General features: G+C 34.7%; 1 protein-coding gene and 1 non-coding gene across 2 annotated transcripts in view; both read left to right on the forward strand.

Moving 5' to 3' along the window:
* Positions 1-23,777, forward strand: part of CFAP47 (cilia and flagella associated protein 47) — a 369,488-nt gene that overhangs the window by 40,866 nt on the left and 304,845 nt on the right. Inside the window, exons 7-16 of the mRNA XM_051827003.2 lie at positions 687-814; positions 3,440-3,675; positions 6,256-6,442; positions 7,176-7,389; positions 10,251-10,403; positions 11,087-11,276; positions 11,375-11,471; positions 14,986-15,202; positions 15,642-15,883; positions 21,843-21,973. Coding sequence (XP_051682963.2) covers positions 687-814; positions 3,440-3,675; positions 6,256-6,442; positions 7,176-7,389; positions 10,251-10,403; positions 11,087-11,276; positions 11,375-11,471; positions 14,986-15,202; positions 15,642-15,883; positions 21,843-21,973 — 1,795 coding nt within the window. The remainder of the gene's footprint in view (positions 1-686; positions 815-3,439; positions 3,676-6,255; positions 6,443-7,175; positions 7,390-10,250; positions 10,404-11,086; positions 11,277-11,374; positions 11,472-14,985; positions 15,203-15,641; positions 15,884-21,842; positions 21,974-23,777) is intronic.
* On the forward strand, positions 18,334-18,461 carry LOC127485040 (small nucleolar RNA SNORA31). Its single transcript, XR_007912242.2, has one exon. It is a non-coding gene; the product is annotated as a small nucleolar RNA SNORA31 (small nucleolar RNA).

Here is a 23,777-nt window from a genome sequence, read left to right on the forward strand (position 1 = left end):
TTTGAAGTCTTAAATGTATATTGAACCATCATTTGTATTCCTAGTTAATATTAAAAATCACCATTTTGTGAATGTATTTAAGTGTTCACTGCTAAAAGAGCTGATTTCTTGATAAGGCAGATAAAGATAGTGAATGGGCAGGCCAATGATCTAAGTCATGTCTGTCTTTGATCCTAACTCCCTTCTTCCCATCCTTCCTTCCATTGTCTCCACTGGCAGGATTTAACTGTTACCAAATCTTGTTACCCAAATCACTTCTTGTCCACTAACAAGAATGTGTCTGGCAAAATGCATTTAGAGCACTGAGGTAGACAATTATGTAACTCAATGTTTCCCAGGGTTAAGATGAACTTTTGCAGAGAACTGAATAAAGTCCCTTGCCAGCAATTAATTCTGCCTGGAAAAAAAAATCCTTTATGGAGAAAATTACATTTGAGCTAGATCATGATGACTTAGGATATTTAAGTCACTCTTGTCTTACAAATATTGAGGTGAACTCCTTTTTCTGAGCTTTACACTCTAGGCAAATCTCTCTGTTAAATAATGTTGGAAAATGGATCACAGTTACGTGTTTATTAACTTTATTTAATTTGACTGCATAGATTTAAAGATTGGGTTGATACTACCTTTTAAGAGGTGACAAAATATATTATCTTTGCTTATAAAAATAACTGTGATTTTTACAGGCTAATATTTGATGGCAAAAATAATGTTGACCCTTCACACAGGCAAGACTATGCTGTCTTTTTGACATTTGAATTCATAGGAAGTAAAGATGGATTTTTGAGAGATGATAACTATAAAACCATCAAAAGTAAGTGTGAAATTAATGAAATCATGAAATTAATAGCAGTTTGAATAATTTAACATCTTGAAAATAAGTATTTGTAGAGGCTATTTAATAAAAATGTATAATTATTGGATACAGCAACGATGTGAACATATTCAGGAGACATTAAAATGTCTTCTGTTGCATGTTAAAAATGAAGTCAACATTGGGATAATTTATATGATAATTTCCCAGATCAGAATTTCAATGAATTCATAAGCTAATTTATTTTAAAATTATTATTATTTATTTGAAAAGTAAAGCGAGAGAGACAGAGACAGAGAAACAGAGGGAGAGAGTGAGCAAGAGGGATAGAGCAAGCGAGCAAGTGAGGGGGAGGTTTCATTTGCTTGGTTCATTCCCCAAATGCTTGCAACAGCCAAAGCTGGGCCAGGCTGAAACCAGGAGCCCTGAACTTTATCCAGGTCGTCTATGTGGGTGACAGGGGCCCAAGCACTGGACAATCATCTGGTGCCTCTGAAGATGTGTTAGCAGGAAGCTAGATCAGATATGGAATAGCTGGGACTCCAGTGGCACTTGGTTATGGGATGCAAGTGTCCCAATTGGTGACTTAATCATATATATTTTATAAATTAAAATTAGAAAGTCAGAGGCAGGTGGCAGGTGTTGATTTAGAGTTTAAGGAATGAGGGGGAAAAAGCCTGGTTGTGCTTTTCTATACATGCCTAGATTTTCTCTTAAGGAGTGCTATGGGACAAATGACACATTTTATTTCTACCAGACCTTGAGCTCTCTTAGACTGTACATACAGAAACAGTCAAAGAATAAGACCCAGAGTTATGGTAAATAGAGTACAGAACCCCATTACAGAATACTGATAGGTGTATATGTTCGGTAGGCCATGTGTCAAAATGCATTCTACTTTTTATGTTCTCAGGTACTATCAAGTTGATTGCCGTGAGGAAAAATTGGTAGAGCATTTAGAGTTCAAGTTTAAAAAGGCAGATCAAAGAGAAAGAAATTGCACATGAGGGGTCAAATCCAGAAAACTGAGCCACTGCCAGGAGGACTAGGTGTACCCTGGGTACTTAGGAAGTGAAGAATCAAGAAAATTTTCATGTTGGCACAAATAACATTGAGCAGACTTTAGTTGTATCCCTAGGGCAAAAATTTATTGCTGTTACTGTTTAAATCATGGTTTGTAACATCAAGTTATGTCTGCTAACCATAGTATGTACATTTGTATGAACCTCGTAGGTTAATCTAGTTTGAAATAACCAGAGACAGAAGTGCTAGGTCTGCCTTCAAGGTAATTTAGAATCTAGAATTGGCTAGTGTGAGCTTCAGTAAAGAAATGCAAACTTTTGGGGGCTGTGGCGGGGGTGGGAGGGTGGGGGTGATTTTAGCTACACTGCTCTTAACAAAGCAATTCTTTCACTCAATTGGAGCCTGTAATCCACAGTTCCTAATTTATTTCTAGTGCCTCAAAAAGTCATGCTTTTATTCTTGCCCAGCTTATGTTCTATTGTCCATTATTTTACTTATTTTTTCCCATGTACACTTAAATCTCTTGGCCCATTTCCAGAGTGACTTTGTGGAAAATTCCCAATCCTATTAAATTCAGTTTTCTACATACTCTGGGTAGGCACATATAAAGTTTATTGTGTTGGAGAAAAAACATTAAACCATGCTTTACATCTGTAACCACTAACCCAGATGATTTAAGATGTTTAACATTTCTACTGTATTCTCCCTTTTTTCAGTTTTCCCCAATCCTGATGAATACCACATGCTTTCTATTCTCTCCTCAAGCCTCCAATCATCCTCCCTCTTCATTCTGAGCTGAATTTCCATTGAGCGTTTAGTAGCCATTAGCATATCTTCTACATACCTGAAACTAACACATCCAAGTGATAACTCCTGGTTTCCCACAACTTTTTCTGCACGTAGTCTTTCCTGTCTTGAGAACTGCAATTCCATCATTTCAATTGCACAGAGCAAAGAGCTTACTGTCATCTTTTATCATCTGTTCACTTTCCTATGCTGCATCCAGATTATCAGTGAATTTTAACTTTACTATAAAATCATATCTAAAATCTCACAATTTTTCACCAGTTTTCTATTATTCTCCTGTAGCCATATTTGCTTCCTTAGGATTTTTTTATAAATATAACGAGCAAGCCCCCACCTTAGAATTTTGTATCTGCTGTTCACTTTGCTTAGAAAACACTTTTTCTAAATTTCCTTCTGTGTTCAAATGTTTCCCTATAAGGGAATCCTTTTTGGACATCTTTGGATAAAATAGCATCCCCAAAACCTTGTACTCTTAGCTGTCTTACTCTGCTTTACTTTTACTGATAACACTTATCCTCCATGAAATGCAATATATTTACTTACTTACAAGTTTATTATCAATGTCACCTCACTAGATTGCAAATTATATGATAGTGGGGTCTTTTATTAATATATCCCAAGGCCTAGAAGAGTACTTGGCACAAAGTTGGTATTTAGTAATTTTGTGGTATGAGAAGATTGAATGAGCTACCCATTTCTCATCTGGTCTTTCATATGACACTATCTGGGCTAAGCAAATATATTCTAGATTTACCAAACACTTTTTCTGTTCAATAGATACTATCAATTTTGCAGGTGATCGGTTTCAGAAAGTGGAATTAGCACTCACAGGCACAGGATTTCCTGTTGTATTACATTTTGATCCAGCGAGAGTCCTTAATTTTAAACCTTGTTTCATGGGTGAACGTTCAGATATTCTGTGTGTTATGCAAAACCAATCCAAATTACTTCCTGTGAAGTACCACTTTGAAAAAGTTGCACATTTTAAAGTTGATCCAGAAAGGGGCAAGATTGACGAAGGTTGTATCCAGGTAAGATCATTTTTTCTTTCACATTACTTCGAATGTTTTAAGGTCTGCTAAAATTATATGCAGAGGATTAAAAACTACATTTTTTTTACCAATACTTATCAATTGTATGTCTTTGGCGGTCTATCTATGAATACATTTATATTACTACTCATACAGAATCCATAATTATTTCTTGTAATTCCCTATCTTATTTGTCACTGTAGGTGATTTAAAGAAGTGCAAAACTAGTTACAGCTTCTATGATATTTTTAATGTAGTATTGAGGTGTAAGACAACATACCAACAGGTATGGCTTAAGAAAACTACAAAATATGTTTAAAAAAGAAAGCTGTAACAAGCTGATATCAAAACTCAAATAACAGAGGCCAGCTAGACAGGTCCTCCCAGGAGAGTAACATATGAGCAAGACCCCGAAGGTTGAGTAAAATTTTGAAATTTGAAACTGGCAATATTTACCTGGTCTAGAATGTGTGCTGCTATGGTAGAAAAAGAGGACCCCAAGGCCTACCTGCAAGCACCAGGCCATCTTCCGGATGTCAAGCCATTTTAATTACAATCAATATTCAGATTTTTTTTTTTACCCAGATCTTCTAAATTTGAGGTTGGAAGGCTATAGTCTGTAGGCCAGTTATGGTCTGACTGCTGATTTTGGAAAGTTGTATTATTGGAACATAGTCACTCTTAGCTGTTGACATGTATCTAAAGTTGTTTTCATGCTACTGAGAACTGAGTAGTTGTGAAAAGACTATATGGCTTATAAAGCACAAAATATTTTCCACCGGACAACTTATAGAAAAAATTCATAGAACTCTGCTGTAAACTTAGCAAATGTGAGTGCTTTCAGTTTTACCTCAGTTTTTTCAAATTCTTTAAATGTTTGATAGAAATTGCCTTTAGAGGGGCCGGCGTTGCAGCATTGTGGGTAAAGCTGCCATTTGCAATGAATGCTGTCCCATATGGATGCCGGTTGGGGTTCCAGATGCTCCACTTCTGATCCAGCTCCCTTCCAGTTGCCTGGGGAACACAGTGTAGGATGGCCTAAGTGTTTGAACCCCTGTTACCAACATGGGAGACCCAGATTAAGCTCTTAGTCCCAGGCTTCAGCCTGGCCCAACTCTGGCCATCACGGCCATCTGGGGAGTAAAACAGCAGATGGAAGATCTCTTTCTCTCTCTCTGTCTCTCCCTCTCTCTCAGCCTTTCAAATAAACAAAACTTTTTTAAAAACCACAGAAAAATTTTTATTGATAATTCAATCTCTTTATACGCCATAAAGTTATTTGTATTTTCTATTTCTTCTTGGATTGGTTTCAATACTTTCTGTTCTGCTAATATTTTTCTCATGCCATCTAGATTATCTAATTTGTTAGTCTACAATTATTGATCATATCACATTATATTCCTTTTTGTTCAAGTTAATTTGGTGGTAACTTTCATTCTTAATTTTGGTACATGGAATCAATATTCTGTTTTTTGCTTGTCTAGCTAAGATTTTGTTTATTTTTTTTAACAGGCTGAGACAGAGAAATGCAGGCAGAGAAAGTTCATATTTGTTGGGCTACTCCCCATATGTCTGTAACTGCCCCTTGCTGGGGTTGAAACTAGAATCCAGGAACCCAATCCAAGTCTCCCACATGGATGGCAAGGACCCAACTATTTGAGCAATCACTGTACCTCTCAGGGTACACATTACTAGGATGCCTAGTCTTATCTGAGTGTAAACATAATCTTGCAAATTTGTGTAGCAATCTAAATTCCTAGGAATGTGTCAGAGACTAGCATATGATTATCGTATTTTCCAATGTTTTCCTTATTCAATCCTCTCTTGTTAACTTTTTAGCCTTAAATTATCATACCACCTCAAGTTGTTGTGACATTCAACAAGGGCTTCACCTATATATCTAATGTATATCTATAAATAGATTTTTTTTTTACAAAAGCTTGAGGAGAAGGTTGTTTACAAGTGAGCTCTGAGTTACTTCAAATAAAGACTTGGCCTCATAACAGGCTCTGCAGCTAGTTATTAGACCAAATAAATCAAACAAATAAATATAATTGTCTATGGATGGAGTTTTGCAGATCTCCAAACCTATTCTTTTCCTTTTGTTTCCATTGGCTGTCAGACTAATGTTTTTCATAGCTGCAGTGGTTGCAAAGCTGCTGTTTTTCAAGAAGACCACAAAACTGGGTTCATGAGAATAGGATTATAGCAAGTAAAAATGCCACAAAGCCATTTATTATTTCAGATAGTCTATCATTTTTCATAAATACTCCAGATTTTTAAAATATTTATATAATTTTCAATTATTTGAAAACTATAATTTTTTACAATATTTTTGCCAGTACATTTTCTTCTTGTGGAGAAGCAGTCCTTAACCTGCCATTCTGGAAATGCTTTGGTACTCTGTGTTTAATTTTTCTTAAAATCATTTTCCAACAATAAGTATCTTAAAGGTAAATACTGTGTTTCTAAAATATTTCATATCACCCTGATGAACTAGGCTTCCTTAAACTTTTATATTTTTTGGATTTGCTTTCTTTCTCTAACAATACAATATTATTTTTCTCTCTTTTTTTGTAGAATATCAACTGTTCATTTATTCCACATCAAATTGGAATCTTTAAAGTAAAGCAACCCATAGCAATTATTGGTCCAGTTGTAGATGAAAACTTACAAGTATCGATGAAAATTTTTCACCATGTATATTTAGAGTTCAGCAGCATCTGTAAAGCTTCCACTAAGAAAGTGGTGATGAAAATTAATCCTGGTATGCTATTCTGTGCTATGCATCTGATATTGATGTTGTAAATGTAGGATTATCTTAATATGCTAATTATATATATGGAACATATATATATGATGAAATTAGACTATATATATATGTATATATATATTCCATCATTTTAACCTTTTAGCATGCTAAAATCCCCTGGAAAGCTTGTTTTAATATGTACCACTGGACTACATCCCCACATTGATTTTATGTGGGGCTATTTGTAGGTCTAAAGATTTTCATTTCTACCATATTCTCAGTATGTGCTAATGCTGCCTTTTTGAAGATTTTACTTTGAATAGCACTGATTCACTGACCCATACAGTTGATTAAATATGTTAATGGTTTTTACACTTTATTCTTTCTACTTCTTTGCTTGAGTTTATAACACAAGCAGGTTTTGATCATGCCAAGAACTTTTTTGCTGCTATGTTATCTAATCCTCTGTCACCTTTTATACATTAAACCATATTATGAAAGTTTCAGTTTCATGTGGGTCAACATAAATCCTTCATGTTTTCATGTTTTATTTTATGCATGTATTTTATTATTTATTTTTGCATTATTTTGCTAAATTATTTTGTGTTGGTCCATATATTAAGCCTTTTCTATTTTCTGAATATGTTTAGAATTTGCTAGAACCAATTATCTAGTGTATTAATTCATGGATATTATTTGGGAAACCAAAATTAACAAAACTATTTATAAACTTAATATCCTTTAAAAGGTATATCCCCTTTCGTCAGTAATCCCACTGGACAGTTTGTGGTCAAAGACTTGGTGAAAAACAAGAATCCTGTACCTGTAGCGATGCTTCAGTCAGCCCTGACAGATCTTCACAATCATCATTCAAATAAAGCATCAGTGAAAAATGCACTGATAGCCTATCCCAATGATCGAACTGCAAGTGTCAGGCCTGGAGCCCAAGATAAACATTTCAGGTAACAGGTAATACTAAAAATCTAAAAGTTGGGAAGAGAGTGATCAGCATCATATACAAAAGTCTGACTAGAGCTAGCTGTAAAAAGGTAATGATGGCAAGAATAATGGTGATACGATTTCCTAACATTTTATACAGAGGAAGATATTTTGAATGCTATTTCATTTGCTTTATCTAACTTCTCATCACCTCTGCTGTGTACTTGTCAGGAAATTAATTAATGGTATAAGAAAGGATTCCTGAAAAAATACCATTGAGAAGCACAGAGGAATGTGAATCACTTTTAGAAATATAGCAAGTCCTCAAAATAGCCATGTGTCTTAAGTATGATTGAAAATTTGACTTTATCTAACTAAAAAAAATTTAAGTGTTATTTAGAAACAATCACTGGCATCCTCCTCCTCATTTTTGTTTTATCCCCCCTGAGAGATATTTCCAGTAATCTTCCCCAAACTGAACTAAAACCACCTCAGTTAGAATCATATTTAAATCTGTCCAAACCTCAACATTATCCAAACCTCAAATTACCTTTCCAATTATTGCTTAGAAGTGACCAAGCTACTCTGACACCTTTATTTGGGCGCTGAGCTCAGGAATGCTTCTTATACATTTGAGACTATTTAAATAGGTTTATTTCTGACTGCTTGTATGCTAATAGTAGAGTACCTAAACTTGATAATGGTCTTGGGGTTTCACCACTTGCCTCTTTAGTTTTGGAGAGCCATTAAACTCACTTAATTTTGTAGACATTTTCCTACAATCCATTTGATTTTTACCATAATTGTTTTATTATTTATAGGTGGGAAAATGTTAGATTTTTCTATAGCCTATTTTATTATTTTTTTACAGATTCTATATATATATATATATCAGTCTTTGAGAAGGATCATTTTTATATAGATGTAAAAATCATTCAAACTACATTTTATATTATTATATATTATAAAAAAATTGTATCTTTCCCTCTAACACACTGCATTTGCTCCTACCCTGAAGATTTGGCTTCTGGAATAATTTATGTGGTTTTTTTCGATTCTTTCTTTATTAGGCTTCTATGCATATGAATATATCTACATAATGATTTAATATGTTAATTTAATATTAACAATTTACTTTTGTGAAAGTCTATATTAATTAGACCATCTAAAATTATCAAGATTTTTTTTCTAAAATAAGGCTTAAGAGTTCCTATTTATTTCACATTTATTTTTCTCTAGAAACTTTTTTAAAAGATTTATTTATTTATTTGAAAGAGTTACACAGAGAGAGGAGAAGCAGAGGGAGAGAGAGGTCCTCCATGTGATGGTTCACTCCCCAATTGGCAGCACTGGCCAGAGCTGTGTTGATCCGAAGCCAGGAGCCAGGGGCTTCTTCTGGGTCTCCCATGCAGGTGCAGGGGCCCAAGGACCTGGACCATCTTCCACTGCTTTCCAAGGCCATAGCAGAGAGCTAGATTGGAAAAAGAGAAGCCGGGTCTTGAACCGGTGCCCAAATGGTCAACGGGATGCCGGCGCTTCAGGCCAGGGCATTAACCCACTGCGCCACAGAGCCGGCCCCTAGAAACTCTTTCTTATTAACAGAAAGACAAATTTTAGTCCTATATTTTCTGGCTCTCAATTTATTTCAATGAAATAAATTTTATATTTGCATATTGCTAATTGTAATTATTATTTTATTTTTAATGCATTTTACCTTTTCAGTATTTGAGAAGAAAATATTCTAGGACTCTTTGTCTGGTTTTTGTTTATTACAGTATTCCCTGGGCTTAGAACAGCCTCAGGTATACAGTAAGATGCTGTAATTTTCTTTAATATATAACTGAGGAAAATATTTTATTTACATAGTAATTTTATCCCCCATAATATGCATATATGAAGAAAAACCACCTACTGCAAGCTGCAGAGGTATTTTTAGATGTTTATTACTTACAGATATGATAAGGATTTAAACATGTTAATGATCAGGTTTTTATCACTTTTACTCCATTTACTGCAATATTTAATTTATTCCATTTAATGGAGCGTTTACTCCATTATTCCTTGATATAGGAATCATTTCTAGGTTCTAAAGATGGTTAAGGGTCTGAGATTGAAAGGAAATTTAAATATCATGGACTACTATGGAATAACAAAGTATTTCACTCTGTCTCACTCTCTTAAAGACTTTATTTATTTATTTATTTATTTATTTATTTATTGACAGGCAGAGTTAGACAGTGAGAGAGAGAGAGAGACAGAGAGAAAAGTCTTCCTTCTGTTGGTTCATCCCCCAAATGGCCACTACGGCTGGCTGCAACACTGTGCTGATCCTAAGGCAGGAGCCAGGTGCTTCTCCTGGTCTCCCATGGGGTGCAGGGCACAAGCACCTGGGCCATCCTCCACTGCACTCCTGGGCCACAGCAGAGAGCTGGACTGGGAGAGGAGCAACCAGGACAGAACCAGTGCCCCGACTGGGACTAGAACCCAGTGTGCCAGCGCCGCAGGCGGAGGATTAGCCTATTGAGCCGCAGTGCTGGCCTCTCTTAAAGACTTAAAAGTTATCTTACTGTAAACAGATCCAGATCTAGTTTCTTGAAGTCCCATTTGTAATCTACAAACTTCTAGCTTGCCTACTTCACTAATTCCTCAAGGATGGGTTTTGTGTCGTTGACAGTATATCATAATGACCAGTGTGAAAAATTGGCATCTCACTCTAGTCCTGCATATAATGTCTTGATACACAGTAGGATGTGAGGGAAAGGACTAGTGTGTCCTATTCATCATTGTATTCCTAACACTTATGCCTTACCTAAGAGGTACTCTGTAAATATTGAATGACCAAATGCTTGTATATAAATATTAACATGACTTTTTCATATTGTAGGACAATTTTCACAAAGATTCCAAGATATAACTATCTGGATCCTGATTTTGCATGTACTGATGTTGAAAAATTTATAAAGAAAGCAAATGAATACTACTATATAAATTACATCAGAGACAGAAGAAATTTGTGCCTAAAAAAACAAGCAGAGAGGTGAAGTTCAATTGCTCAAACATTGTGAAATAAATCATGGTGCCCTGTAGGGCCACAATTTTCTTTTATTCCTTAGTTCTTCTCTTCCTTTTCTTTTACAATTTAAATGACATTTAATATATGTTAAAAACAAACCATTGAGCTACTGTAACTACGGTTAATTTCTTTATTACATTTTAATTTGGAGATGTCTTAGGAAGATTTCCCCAGCAAGAAATCCTGAGACCAGGATTCCAATGCATGTGATTTATGGAGGCATTGCTCTCAGGAGAAACCTGTACAGGCTGCAGGAACAGAATACAACAGTGGAGAGAGCTGAGGAGGAATGTCTTTCAAATACAGTTTATGCTCAGCCTGATGCCCAGAGTTTCTTGAGCATAAGTTACACCCCATAGTTGTTCCTGCCTTGACTACAAAGGGCCTTGTGTTTTGCGCTCCATACCAATAATTGGTTGTGACCACCCCTGAGTGTGGTGGATGGAGGTGGGCATAACTTCCTTGGTGAGATGTTTAAGAAGGGAGGTCCCTTGGCAGAAGGCAATTTTCTGTAGATTAGTGCTCTGGATCGCTTTGTAGATATGAGTGGGGCAGCAGAAACATGTACTACAGAGAATATTTGAATCTGCTGATGTATTTTCTAAGACTTTGCTTCAATGACATATTATATTGTTACTCTGTAATAGGGAACACAAGAATTTATATAACGATACAGATATAGGTCTACAACCAGCATCAGGTCTAAAGTCACCCACACCCTCTATAATGGATACATGTGATGGACGATCTTCAGCTGATTATCTTTCAACCACTGCTAAACGATTGCTAAGTACCACGAAAATAGCCTCCAAGGAGACAGAAGCTCTGAGCAGAAAGGCATGTGCAAGATTTTACCTTTGGGTATTATCATAAGAATTCTAAAATATCTTTTAGTGATATTGAATGACTAATTTCGGAAATGTGATTTTTCACAGATTCTCAAAGGACTTAAGTCACGCCCATCCACACCACAAGAAAAACGTGATTGCAGCTTACTTTTGACACCAAAACAAATTCATCAAGTAATTGTTGGTAAGAATATTTTAAAAAGTTACTACAGTCTTGATTTTTAAAGACAGGTATATTAAAATGTAATTTATATTCCATAAAATTCACCAGTTTAAAAAATATAAGTCTATAAATCTTAGTAAATTTATAGAACTATGCAACCAGCATCACAATTCAATTTTAGAAGGCTGCAATCACCCACATGCCCATATGCAATTTACTCCCTATTTCTACCTCCAGCCCTAGGCAACCATTAATCAACTTTGCATCTCTGTAAGATTTGCCTGTTCTGAAATTTCATGTAAATGGAATCATACAATATGTGGTGTCTCATGTATTGCTTCTTTCACTTAAGATGATGTTGCTGATGTTCATCTATCTAATAATACATATGAATATTTCATTTTCCTTATATATAAATAGCATCCCATTTTATGGGTATAACACATTCTGTTTCTCCATCCCCCACTTGATAGACATTTAGTTCTTTCTAGTTTGAGGCTATTATCGATAAGGCTACTCTCAACATCCACATAAAATTATTTGAGTGAACATTTTTTTTTTTGGTTAAATTTCTCACAATGAAGTTGCTGTATGGTAAAGACACATCTAACTTTTTAAAGAAACTTCAAAATGTTTTTCACAGTGATTGTACCAAGTTACAATCCCACCAGCAAAGTATAAGGGTTATAGTTTCTCCACATTCTCACAAGTGCATGTTATTATTTTCTTTTTAATTATAGCAATCCTAATGGATGTCCCCTCATGTAGATTTGATTTGCAGTTCTCTAATGTCTAAGATGTTGAATATATTTCCATTTACTTATTGAAAGAAATATCTATTTTAATCTTAAATCTTTTTTGGGGGAATGTCTTACAAATCCTTTGTTCATTTTTTAATTTGAATGTTTTCTTTTTTATTATACTTGTAAAAGTGTTCTGAACTATGAGTCCTTTATCAGATATATTCTTTCCAAACATTTTCTTTACATCCGTGGCTTGGTTTTTTTTTTTTTTTTTTTTTTTTTTTTTTGGTGTGTGTTCTTAATGATATTTAAGGCACAGGAGTTTTAAATTAAGATGAAATTGAATTCATCACTTTTATAGATCATGCTTTTGGTGTCTTACCCAAGAAATATTTGCCTAAACCAAGGTCACAAATATTTTCTTCAAAAATTTTTATAATACTAGATTTTATATTTGGGACTACATACCATTTTGAGTTAATTTTTATTTGTAATGTGAGTTAAAGCTCTAAATTTTAATTTTTGTATGTGTATAACTAATTGTCCCAGCATCATTTGTTACAATACTATCCTTCCTCATTGAATTTCTTTGCCTCTTTTATAACTACATTATATATATCACATGTCAGGGTTTATTTCTGGATCCTCAGTTCTATTCCATTGATCTATATATCTATCCTTGCTTCAGTTTTACAAGAACTTGGTTACTGTAGTTTTATAGTGAATTTTGAAGATTACTCTCTTTTGTACATAAATGTTTTTATTATGGTCTCCTTGTCTTTCTTCTAGATCTTGATTCCTGAAATTACTGGTTCCTCTCTGTATCACTTGAATGAATTATTGAGGCCTCAGGTCATGATATTGGCCTTACCTAAGAATTTGTCATTAAGATCATTATTATTTTGATAATACTTCTCTAAATAGAATTTTCCACCTTTGTTCCAATTAAAGTCAACTTCCTCCCACTGTTCTGGTAGCACTTCTGCACCAAAGAGTTGAGCATAGGCAACTGCAGGAACCTTAGACTAACACTTTCTGGTTAGATATAAATACCACAGCACAGCACAGTGGAGTGATTATAGTTCCTATAGTTCCCAATAGTATGGTATACACTGTATAGAGAACTGGAAGAGAGAGGCTTGTGGGCTCCAAACAAGAAAAGTTAAGGAAATGGAAAAGCTTGTCACCTGGTTTAATCATTTTGTACTATGAATATATGTTGAAATATTGCTGTGCACTCCATATAAAATGTAAAAATATTGCAGAATAATAACAATTTTAAATAAAATAATTTTTAAAAATCAATCATATTTAAAATGGGAAAAATTTTGACAGTTCATATAAAAATATGTACTTCAAAAAATGAAGATCTGCACATGGCAAACAATCACAAGGAAAAATGTACAACATTATTAGTCCTTAAACAAAATAAAACCACAATGAGATACTATCATAAATTTATTAGATGGCTAGAGTTAAACCAAACAAAATATCTGACCATTTAAATTCTTGTTAAAAATGTGAAGGAATTAGAAATTTTATATTGTGTACTGATAGAATATGAAACTACAAACCACTTTGAAATAGTTTGGCAGTTTCTTATACCTTTTAACATACATCTACCATATGATTCAGATTCATCCATTCCAATTCTAGATATTTATCCAAGAGAAATGAAAGCATATGTTGAAACAAATAATTGTGAATTAATGTTTATAGAAACTTTAATTATAATAGCCATCAGTTGAAAAAAGCCAAATGTCAACCAGCAAATTAGTAGGGAAATATAAACAAATTGTGATGTATATACACACACAAAGAAATACTATGAGGATACTTCAAAATATTCATGGAATATAGAAATAAAATAAATTTATTTTCATGCAAAAAATGTTGAAATTCATATAAGGAATCTTCAAAAAGTGCATGCAAATGCAGATTATTAAACTATGAATAAATTTCAAAATTTTCATGAAGGGATGGAGCATTGATATATATATATATATCTATATATATATATATATATATATTTAAATGCATCTCTAGGAAATTTACTGAATAGAAAAACAGAAAATAGTACATATTGTATAATTTCATTGACATACAACTACAAAATGCAAACTGATCTACAGTGGTAAAAAGCAAGTATGTGATTGTACTAGAAGTGGTCACATAGAGAACGGTGGGAGGGAAGGAATATAAAATGCAAACAACAACTTGTTGGAGTACTGAATTTTGCTCTTTATTGTGGTGATTGTTTCACAGGTGAACACATGTCAACACTAATAAATTTCCACACTAAGTATATTCAGTTTGCTCTGTTAGTTATAACTAAAGATGTTTAAAAAGGCAGGATAAGACATAATTATTAAAGTAGTTCTGATATAAAACCTTTTGCATTTAAAGGGGAAAAGTTAAATGAACCACGAAAAAGCTTCCAATTTTTATAAATTTGGGACAAGTAGAAAAAATAATTCTGGTGAAGGGAGGAGAGAGGTCATTTAAGTATTGAAAATAAATTACTAATATAAATTGTAAAGAATTCTTATTATCATGATTTTCTATGTAGTTGGAACATATTTAGCCAATTTTAGCTAATAATTTCCAAATACCAAATTATGGTCACATAGTTAAAAATAGTACTTAATAATTTCTGATATTATTATACATTTTTTTCTATATCATGTTTATACAACTTGAGTGACCAAAATATATTTTAAATAATTAAAAAATTAAAGATTACATTGAACACATTTGCCAATATCAACCCTAATGACTTTTCATTTTTTCAGGGCCTTCTGTCCTTAACTTCGGAGATGTTTGTGCTAACTCATCAAATACCTGTCTACTACATGTTATTAATATGCTACCAATGTATATTTTGATCCATTTTGATATTAATTTAGATGAACTTCAGAATACCAGGCAATTTTCATATGTGATTCCACCTACATCCAGTACTAATATTTCAATGATATTTGACTCTTCCACCATTGGAAAGTTTTGCAAGTAAGAATAAGTTTTTGAATGTTTGCTAGAATCAAGGTGTCTTTAGCAAAAATGTATTTATTTGCTTATATAATTACAATACATGCTATATTTGGTGCCAGAGAATACAATCTATGTATTAGTTTATATCTTATAGATTTATATTTCAATGGTAATATAATTCCCTTTCATGATTACTTTGAAATATTACATATTGAGAAATCTTCATGAACTTCAAAATGTTCATGAAAAATGCAATCAAAAGGCAAGTTTATTTTGGTGCAAAAATCTTTAAAGTTTGTGCATAGTTTCTTCATGGTACATCTTTTTCATGAACTTTTTGAAGAGCTCTCATAATGGTGCATATTAACCAACAGTATTTGCATTTTTACATGTCACTGAATTCAATGATCACAAATACCTATTATCAATTAAAATTTTGGGATTTACTGTATTACAGATCTTTCACCTTTATGGTGAACAATATACCCAGTGGACACATCCTAGTGATGGCAGTCGTCATGCCAGTACAACTTGAGCTATCTTCAAATGAAGTAGTATTGAGATCACAAGGCTTCTTGGTACAAACCTGTTTTCGGGAGACAGTTGAGTTGTATAATCGGCAGAATTATTCAGCTAAATTTAAATGGCTACCAGTAAACACAAGAAGTGAGATGGCTTTTTCCATTCGTCCAGCTACAGGTTATGGTTTATTCTATTTGATTTAGACATTCACTTATTTATTTTTTCATGTGTTTAGGCATTAATCAATTGTATACTGTAGACTGATGTTAAGATTATAGAATTAATTCAGATACTGTTACCGGGGGCATTTTTTTTAGATACCTAAAAATAACTTGGAAATATGGATCTTTTCTTGGTCAGGGTTCTCCAGAGAAACCGAATAAATAGGAGGTAGATAATAAAGAGGCAGAGGAAGAGAAGAGGGAGGGAGCGGAAGAGGGAGAATAGTTTTAAGGCACTAATCCTGGCCCACTGGGCTGTGTGGGCTGACAAGTCTGAAATTGACAGGCAAGGCAAGCAAGCTAGAAACCAAGAGTATATGGTACAGTCTTGAGTCCAAAAGAATTTTGGAGACAGGATTCATTTTTCCTTGGAAGACCCTAGTCTTTTCTCTTAAGACTTTCAATTTACTGAATGAAGCCCACCTACATTAGGGGAGGTAGTCTGCATATTGGTAAATTAGCTTATGATAATCATTGCAAAATATATGTGTCTCAAATCATATTATATATCTGGAAAATATGTCCTTTGTCAATTAAATATTTTTAAGTCTACTTATTTAAATGTTAACCATATCTTTAAAAAAATGCCTTCACAGCAACATTTAGACTTGGTGTTTGACCAGACAACTGAGTCCACAACCTGGACAAATTGAAAATAAAAGTAACTTGGAAATACTGATGGATGAAGTAATTTTTTGTTTAATTTTAGTTTGATAACGATAGTAATGTGGTTCAAAATTATTTATGTTTTTTAGAATGTGATTTCTTTTTTAAAGGTTTATATATTTATTTGAAAGGCTGAGTTAGAGAGAGAGAGAGAGAGAACGAATATCTTCTATCCACTGGTTCACTCCCCAAATGGCTTCAACAGTTGGGGCTGGACCAGGCCAAAGCCAGAAAGCTGGAACTCCATCTGAGTCTCCCATGTGGGTGGCAGGGGAACAAGCACTTGAACTATCTTTCTCTGCCTTACCAGGTGCATTAGCAGGGAGCTGAATCTGAAGTGGAGTAGTCGGGATTCGAATTGGCACCCATATGGGATGCTGGTGTTGTAGGCAGCAGCTTAACTTGATGTGCCACATGATATAAGCCCAGAGAGTGATTTCTTTAGAAGGATTTTAAATTACTTACAGTCAACATCTAATATAGCCAGCAAAATAGAATTAGTAAAATTAACAATTTAAAACTATTGCTTAAAGGTAGACATTTTTCATTAATAGAAAAAATCTCAGATTTACCTTTTTTGATAGCCTTCTGTATTAACTAATATCTCTCTTCCTTAGCCTTGTTTCTATCATTTCCTGGAATCTGTGATTCCAAGTAATATCCCTGTTATTATATGAACTCTGGTACTTGCTAGACTGTGACTTCATTTAATAGTCTGCCAAATAGAGCAAGCATCATTGAGATGCTGTGAGGACCTCATGGGGACACCTAATACCATTTAACTAAATAAAATGGTAAATTAGAAGTTGAATGATAAAGATGGTATGTTCAGTTTCTATACATGTCATGTCTTTCCAGCTAGATGAAAAGATCCAAGATATTTGTGTCTGCAGTATCTCATGTGGTGCTTTTTAACTAGCTGAAATCTAGTACTGCGTGAATGGAAAGTGAAAAAACAAAAAACAAAAACAAAACTTTGGAATCAAATAGACGTGATCTCTTCTTTTTTTTTTTTTTTTTTTTTTTTTGACAGGAAGAGTGGACAGTGAGAGAGAGAGACAGAGAGAAAAGGAAGGTCTTCCTTTGCCGTTGGTTCACCTTCCAATGGCCGCCGCGGCCGGCGCACCGCGCTGATCCGATAGCAGGAGCCAGGTGCTTCTCCTGGTCTCCCATGGGGTGCAGGGCCCAAGCACCTGGGCTATCCTCCACTGCCTTCCCTGGCCACAGCAGAGAGCTGGCCTGGAAGAGGGGCAACCGGGACAGAATCTGGCGCCCCGACCGGGACTAGAACCCGGTGTGCCAGTGCAGCAAGGCGGAGGATTAGCCTAGTGAGCCGCGGCGCCAGCCTAGACATGATTTCAAAACCTGTCTTAGTTCCTTCCTAGATATTTTATCTCAAAAAAAAAAGTACTACTTTTATCGATACAAGTTTGCTTATCTGTAAAATGGAGAGACAAATGTATCTTATAAAGATGAATTGTATGTAACACTTCTATAAGGCCTGACAAAGAGTAGGTACCAAATAAATGGAGACATACTGGATTATAAAATTTTATAATTTTGCTTGAATTTTTTTTCCTGAAAGTGTCCGAGAGTGATAATAATTTATCACGGATTTTGCAATCCCTCACCCTTACCAATTCCTTGCTCCCTGTCTCTATTCTCTCTCTCTCTCTGCATCTTTTCTTACCTCCATATCTCCCCTCCCTTTCCCTTCTTCATCTCTTAAGTAGTATTTATCTGCATCTACGGATAGACCTTGATCAGTTTGCTGCTGTTCTTTTGGTTTGCACTAAGATGTGGAAGAAAAATCCCTGCACTTTCTTTCTGTCTTTGTGGCAGCTCAGATTGAATTTGGGAATACATTTGTAGAAAGAAAGAAAAAATAGGGGAAAAAAGAATAGTATTTATTTAGCATCTAAATAGACTATACTACAAATCCTGAAGAAGTTCTAATTTGAAGAAACCTTGCCTTTGATATATTTTCTTGTGAGTATCAGTCACATACTAAATCAGGACATTTTAACTTTACAAGGGTTTGTAACAAAGAATGTTATATAACAAACAACCACAAGTATTAAAATTACTCAATTCTAGTATGTAGGTTAAAAGGAGATGCTGATAAATTTACCAAGCGGAAGTATAAGGTTGTCCTTTCATTAGAGTTGGAGATCATTGATGCAGTCTTTTTTTTTTTAAATTCTTTTCATTAACCCATGTTAATTTATCATAATCTCAGATCATAATATACCAACCATCTGAGATATCCTTCCATCAATATTTTTCAGATGAACTTGTCCATCCTCTTTTTAAATTATAATACTTGTAATATTGGGTCCTGTACCAATCTAGAGAAGTGCCAAGGTAATCAAAGAAAGATATCTTATTTCTATGCATTTTAGAGATTCTAGATAAACCTTCTTCAGTTTGTTTGAATAGGTGTCCAACAGTGGTAGTTATAATATCGGTATTCCAGCAATAGATTCTGGCCAACCACCTGATACTGCCCTAAGGATGTCTAAAAATGAAAGTATACCAATACTGATCATTGTACTTCTCTATGCTAACCAGAGATAAATGAACTAGGCTGCCCTGTGGCTACCAGGAAATAGCAAAGATGATGCTTAATTTGTACAAAGTAGAATTCCAATATTATGAACTGGAGTGTCAGTGGGCTTTTCATAGTCTTTAGAACTCTTCTTTTAACAGATTTATTGGCATTTACCTTTTTTCCCTTGAGTGGTTCATTGCACTTCTTTCATATTTTTAACAGAGCAATCACCAAGGTACGAAAACACAAAGATAATTAATTACAAAAAAAGTTTGTGTGAGTAATACCATAAGAATTGACTTTTTTCTGTTTTAATAACACAAGTGAGACAATACTCAATTTTTCCCATAGTATTGAAAGAAGTATTTACAATTTGTATTATGTATGTAAATCCAAGTATTTTCTTATAGCATCCATATAACAATTACTCAATTTTATTTTGTGTTTGCCTTTTTGTATAAATACAAAATGATTTCAACAAGTTATTTTTCTTCTGTATTGTTTTTGCATCTAAGATATGCATTTAATCATATGGCTTTCTCTATATTCTTTAAAGTGATATCAATAATTTTAAATTCAACTTTTTTATTTTGTCTTTTCTCCCTAATGCAAGAGATATTTTTATTTGTGTTTGGTAGCAGATATTGTAAGGAGACAATGTAAGCATAGATTGATGCTTCTGAGAGACTTTATTTCTTTTTGTTTTTAAAAGATTTATTTATTTTATTGAAAGGCAGAGTTACAGAGAGGCAGAGGCAGAGAGAGAGCGAGGTCTTCCATCCACTGGTTCACTCTCCAGATGGCCGCAATGGCTGGAGCTGGGCCAATCTGAAGCCAGGAGCCAGGAGCTGCTTTTGGATCTCCCATGCAGGTGCAGGGGGCCAAGTTCTTGGGCCATCTTCTACTGCTTTCCCAGGCCGTAGCAGAGAGCTGGATCAGAAGTGGAGCAGCTGGGACTGTATGGGATGCTGGCACCACATTGCTATACCACAGCGGTGGCCCTGAGACTTCATTTCTAATTTGACTTCTTCTATGTGTATTGTTCAGGCTCCTACTTACTTTGTTTTGTTTTTGCCTTTGTTTTTGTTACCCTGACTAAAATTCTGAGTCCGTTAATCCTCAAACTTGTCTTCAGTCAATTCACTGTCACTATCATTCTCAGTTCTCTCACTTCTTGGCTATGTGCAGTACCTGTCCCACCAGTTCCAGCCACATACCAGTTTCTTCCCATCCCTTGATTGATATACTATTCCTGGAGAAAAATATATAAGCATACTGATTGGAGGAAAAAATTCTGCTCAGTTAGATCCATCAACATGGATATGTAATCCTTTTACTGCTCTCAACTTTTCCCAGGCCAATCAGAGGTTTTACTTGGAGCACTGAATGTTTTTAACATTTCCCATCACAGTGTTTCTCAACTCAGCTCTCTTCCTGTACAGTGGTGTGGTGACTTTTACACTACCATCAGGCTCAATCCTGCAAAGTTCTGCTCATCCACAACGTGGATGCCACCACCAAATAGTGAAACTTCCACTACTTTTTTGGGCTAATTTAGGTTTCTTCCCTTACCATTTCTTCAACCATTTATGTATTTGGTATGTCATCTATAATTATTTGTTTATATCTGTCTCCTACTGTTAGACCCCTGGTATCTATTCCCCTAACAGAACTCTCATTTCGTTCAAGGAAGCAACAGTCTTGTCTACAAATCTCTTTTCCCCAGCCTCTCTTGCCAACTAGATATGGACAAACATTTCTTTTAACTCTGTCCCCTCCCGAGAGCTAAGACTATTTTCACTACCTTTATATACAAGTATATTAGATCATTTCATCCAAACAGTGGTCCTCTGTGTTAGATAAAATTGTTCTTTACATTCTACGTATGATTAAACTGAGCTACAAAGAGAATAGGTAAATTGTTCAAGGTCTCTGCTAGTATGTTGCAGATTTGAAATTCGAAGCAAAGAGACTAAAACTAGAACTGGTGCTCTTTTAACCACTATGCTTTGGATACCTTTCTACACTGAGTAACGCAGCATGCTAAGTAGTAGTAGTATAGGCAGCTAGAAGGTGCATTGATATTTGAATCCATTGTCAATCTGCTAAGGCAGAGAAAAACTAAAACAAACTAAAACAAAAAAACTAAAGCAAACAAAAAGTATCTGGTAATGGTAGTTCCTCCCTCTAAAAGTCAAATGTGTGTGTGATGTTGCTAAATATTTCAGAACATTGAGAAATATATAGAGGGTCAGTTTGGTCATGAAACACAAAATATTTCTTAATGTCTACATATGGGAGCCAGCACTGTAGGCGGCTGCTTTACCCACTACGCCACAGTGCCTGCCCCTGCATTATAGTTTTTAATCAAGCCTTGAAGAACTACACACATTGACAATCTTTAACTTGATATTTTCCTATTTTTGGAGCTTAATGATAATAATTTATTAAAGGTATTTGTCTGAAAGACAAGTGATAGAAAAAGAAAGGGAGAAACAGAGAGGAAGAAAACTTCTCCATCTGCTCATTTTCTCAAATGCCTGCAACAGCCAGGGCTGGACCAGGCTGAACCCAGAACATGGAACTAGATCTAGGTCCCCCAAACACCAGCACATGTTTAGACCAGCTCTTATTTTGTATATTATTAAGAATAACAAATATCATAGTAAATATCATCTTTTCTCTATATTCTCTCTAGGCACTGTAGAAGCATATGCCACACTGATGTGTGAAGTAATATGGCGACCAAGTTACAGTTCTTCAGATAGGGGAGAATTCAATCTTCATGTCTCTGAAGGAAACACATCGAAACTGAAATGTGTTGCACATGTAATTGTTTCCCATGAATGTGACTTTTATTTTGAGGACTATAAATTGGTTGGATATGTTTCTGTAGTTGCATACATATATATTTATGTAAACACTCATAAAAACTGATTTTTCATGTAATAATTTACTAAATTGTCTTAGCTCCTTTATGTAGCCACTTGGCCATCATAAATGAAAACTTTGACCAAAAAAAAGTTATGCAATCTAGAATTAACTCAGAAATCCAAGAATTTTGTGCCAACAATATGATGTTGTGGTATGCTCCATAAATATGTAATAGTATCATAGAAGTCACTTGAAATTAAATTATTTCTTTCAAAGACATCAAAAAACTTTTTACCATACTCTACTGCATTGTTCATATTCTAGTAGTAATTAATAGTTATGAAGTGGATCATGTAATTTACAAAAAAAATAGTTTTTTATTTTAATTTTATTTAAGGTCTACAAATTTCATGTATTTCATATATACAGATTTAAGAACATAGTGATACTTCCACTCTACCCTCCCTCCTGCCCATGCTACCAACCTTCTTCCTTCTACCTCTCTTATTTCCTCTCAATTTTTACAATGATCTACTTTCAGTCTACTTTATACTCACTAGATTAACCCTATACTACATAAGGTGTTCAAAAATAGTAAGAAGAAAAACACTTCCTCAACACTAGAGACAAGGGCTATAAACAATCATTGAAGCCCAAAATGTCAATTTCACTCATATACATTACATTTTTTGGTACTCAGGGAAAACATAAGGTATTTGTCTTTTGTGTGACTGGCTTATTTCACTAAGTGTAAATGTTTCCAGTTGCATCCATTTTGTTACAAAAGACAGGATTTCATTTTTTTTTTTTTTTGCTGAGTACTATTCCATAGTGTGTGTACATATATGTGTATATATATATCATAATTTTTAAGATTTATTTATTTATTTGAAAGGCAGAGTTACAGAGAAGCAGAGAGAGAGAGACAGGCCTTCTGTCTGCTGGTTCACTCCACAAATGCCCACAATGGCTGAGCTGGGCCCATCCTAAGCCAGGGACAGGGCCCAAAGACTTGGCCCATCTTCTACTGCTTTCCCACGCATGGCAGAAAGCTGAATAAGTGGAGCCGTGGGAACTCAAACCAGAACCCATACGGGATGCTGGCAGAAAGCTGAATAAGTGGAGCCGTGGGAACTCAAACCAGAACCCATATGGGATGCTGGCACTGCAGATGGCAGCTTTACCTACTATGCCACAGTACAGGCCCCTGCCATAATTTCTTTATCCAGTCATCTGTTGGTGGACATCCGGCTTGATTCCATATCTTAGCTATTGTGAATTGATCTGCAATAAATATGGGGGTACAGATAACACTTTCAGATGCTGATTTCATTTCCCTTGGTAAATTCCCAGGAATGCGATGGCTGGGTCATATGGTTTATCTATTTTAGCTTTCTGAAGTATCTCCCTTCTGTCTTCCACAAGCATTTTATACATCCTCTAATTCACATGTAATTATTATACACATTTATGGGATACAGCATGATATTTTAAGATGTTTATACAGCATATACTGATCAAATTATTGTAACTAGCACTAGCATTCCCATCTCATCATTTCCTTAAGTTTGAGTTTCAAGATCCTCTCTCCTAGTTCTTCATAAGCTGTATAGTGGGCTATTATGAAGTCTTGTAACCCCACTATGCTATGGAACACTAGAACATAGTTCTTCCATTTAACTGTCTTTTAGTATCCATTTTCCAACCTTCCTCTATATCCTTTCTTCTCATCCTTATTCACCTCTAGTAATAGCTTAAG

This window comes from Oryctolagus cuniculus, chromosome X, assembly GCF_964237555.1.
Source record: "Oryctolagus cuniculus chromosome X, mOryCun1.1, whole genome shotgun sequence".
Lineage (NCBI taxonomy): Eukaryota > Metazoa > Chordata > Mammalia > Lagomorpha > Leporidae > Oryctolagus > Oryctolagus cuniculus.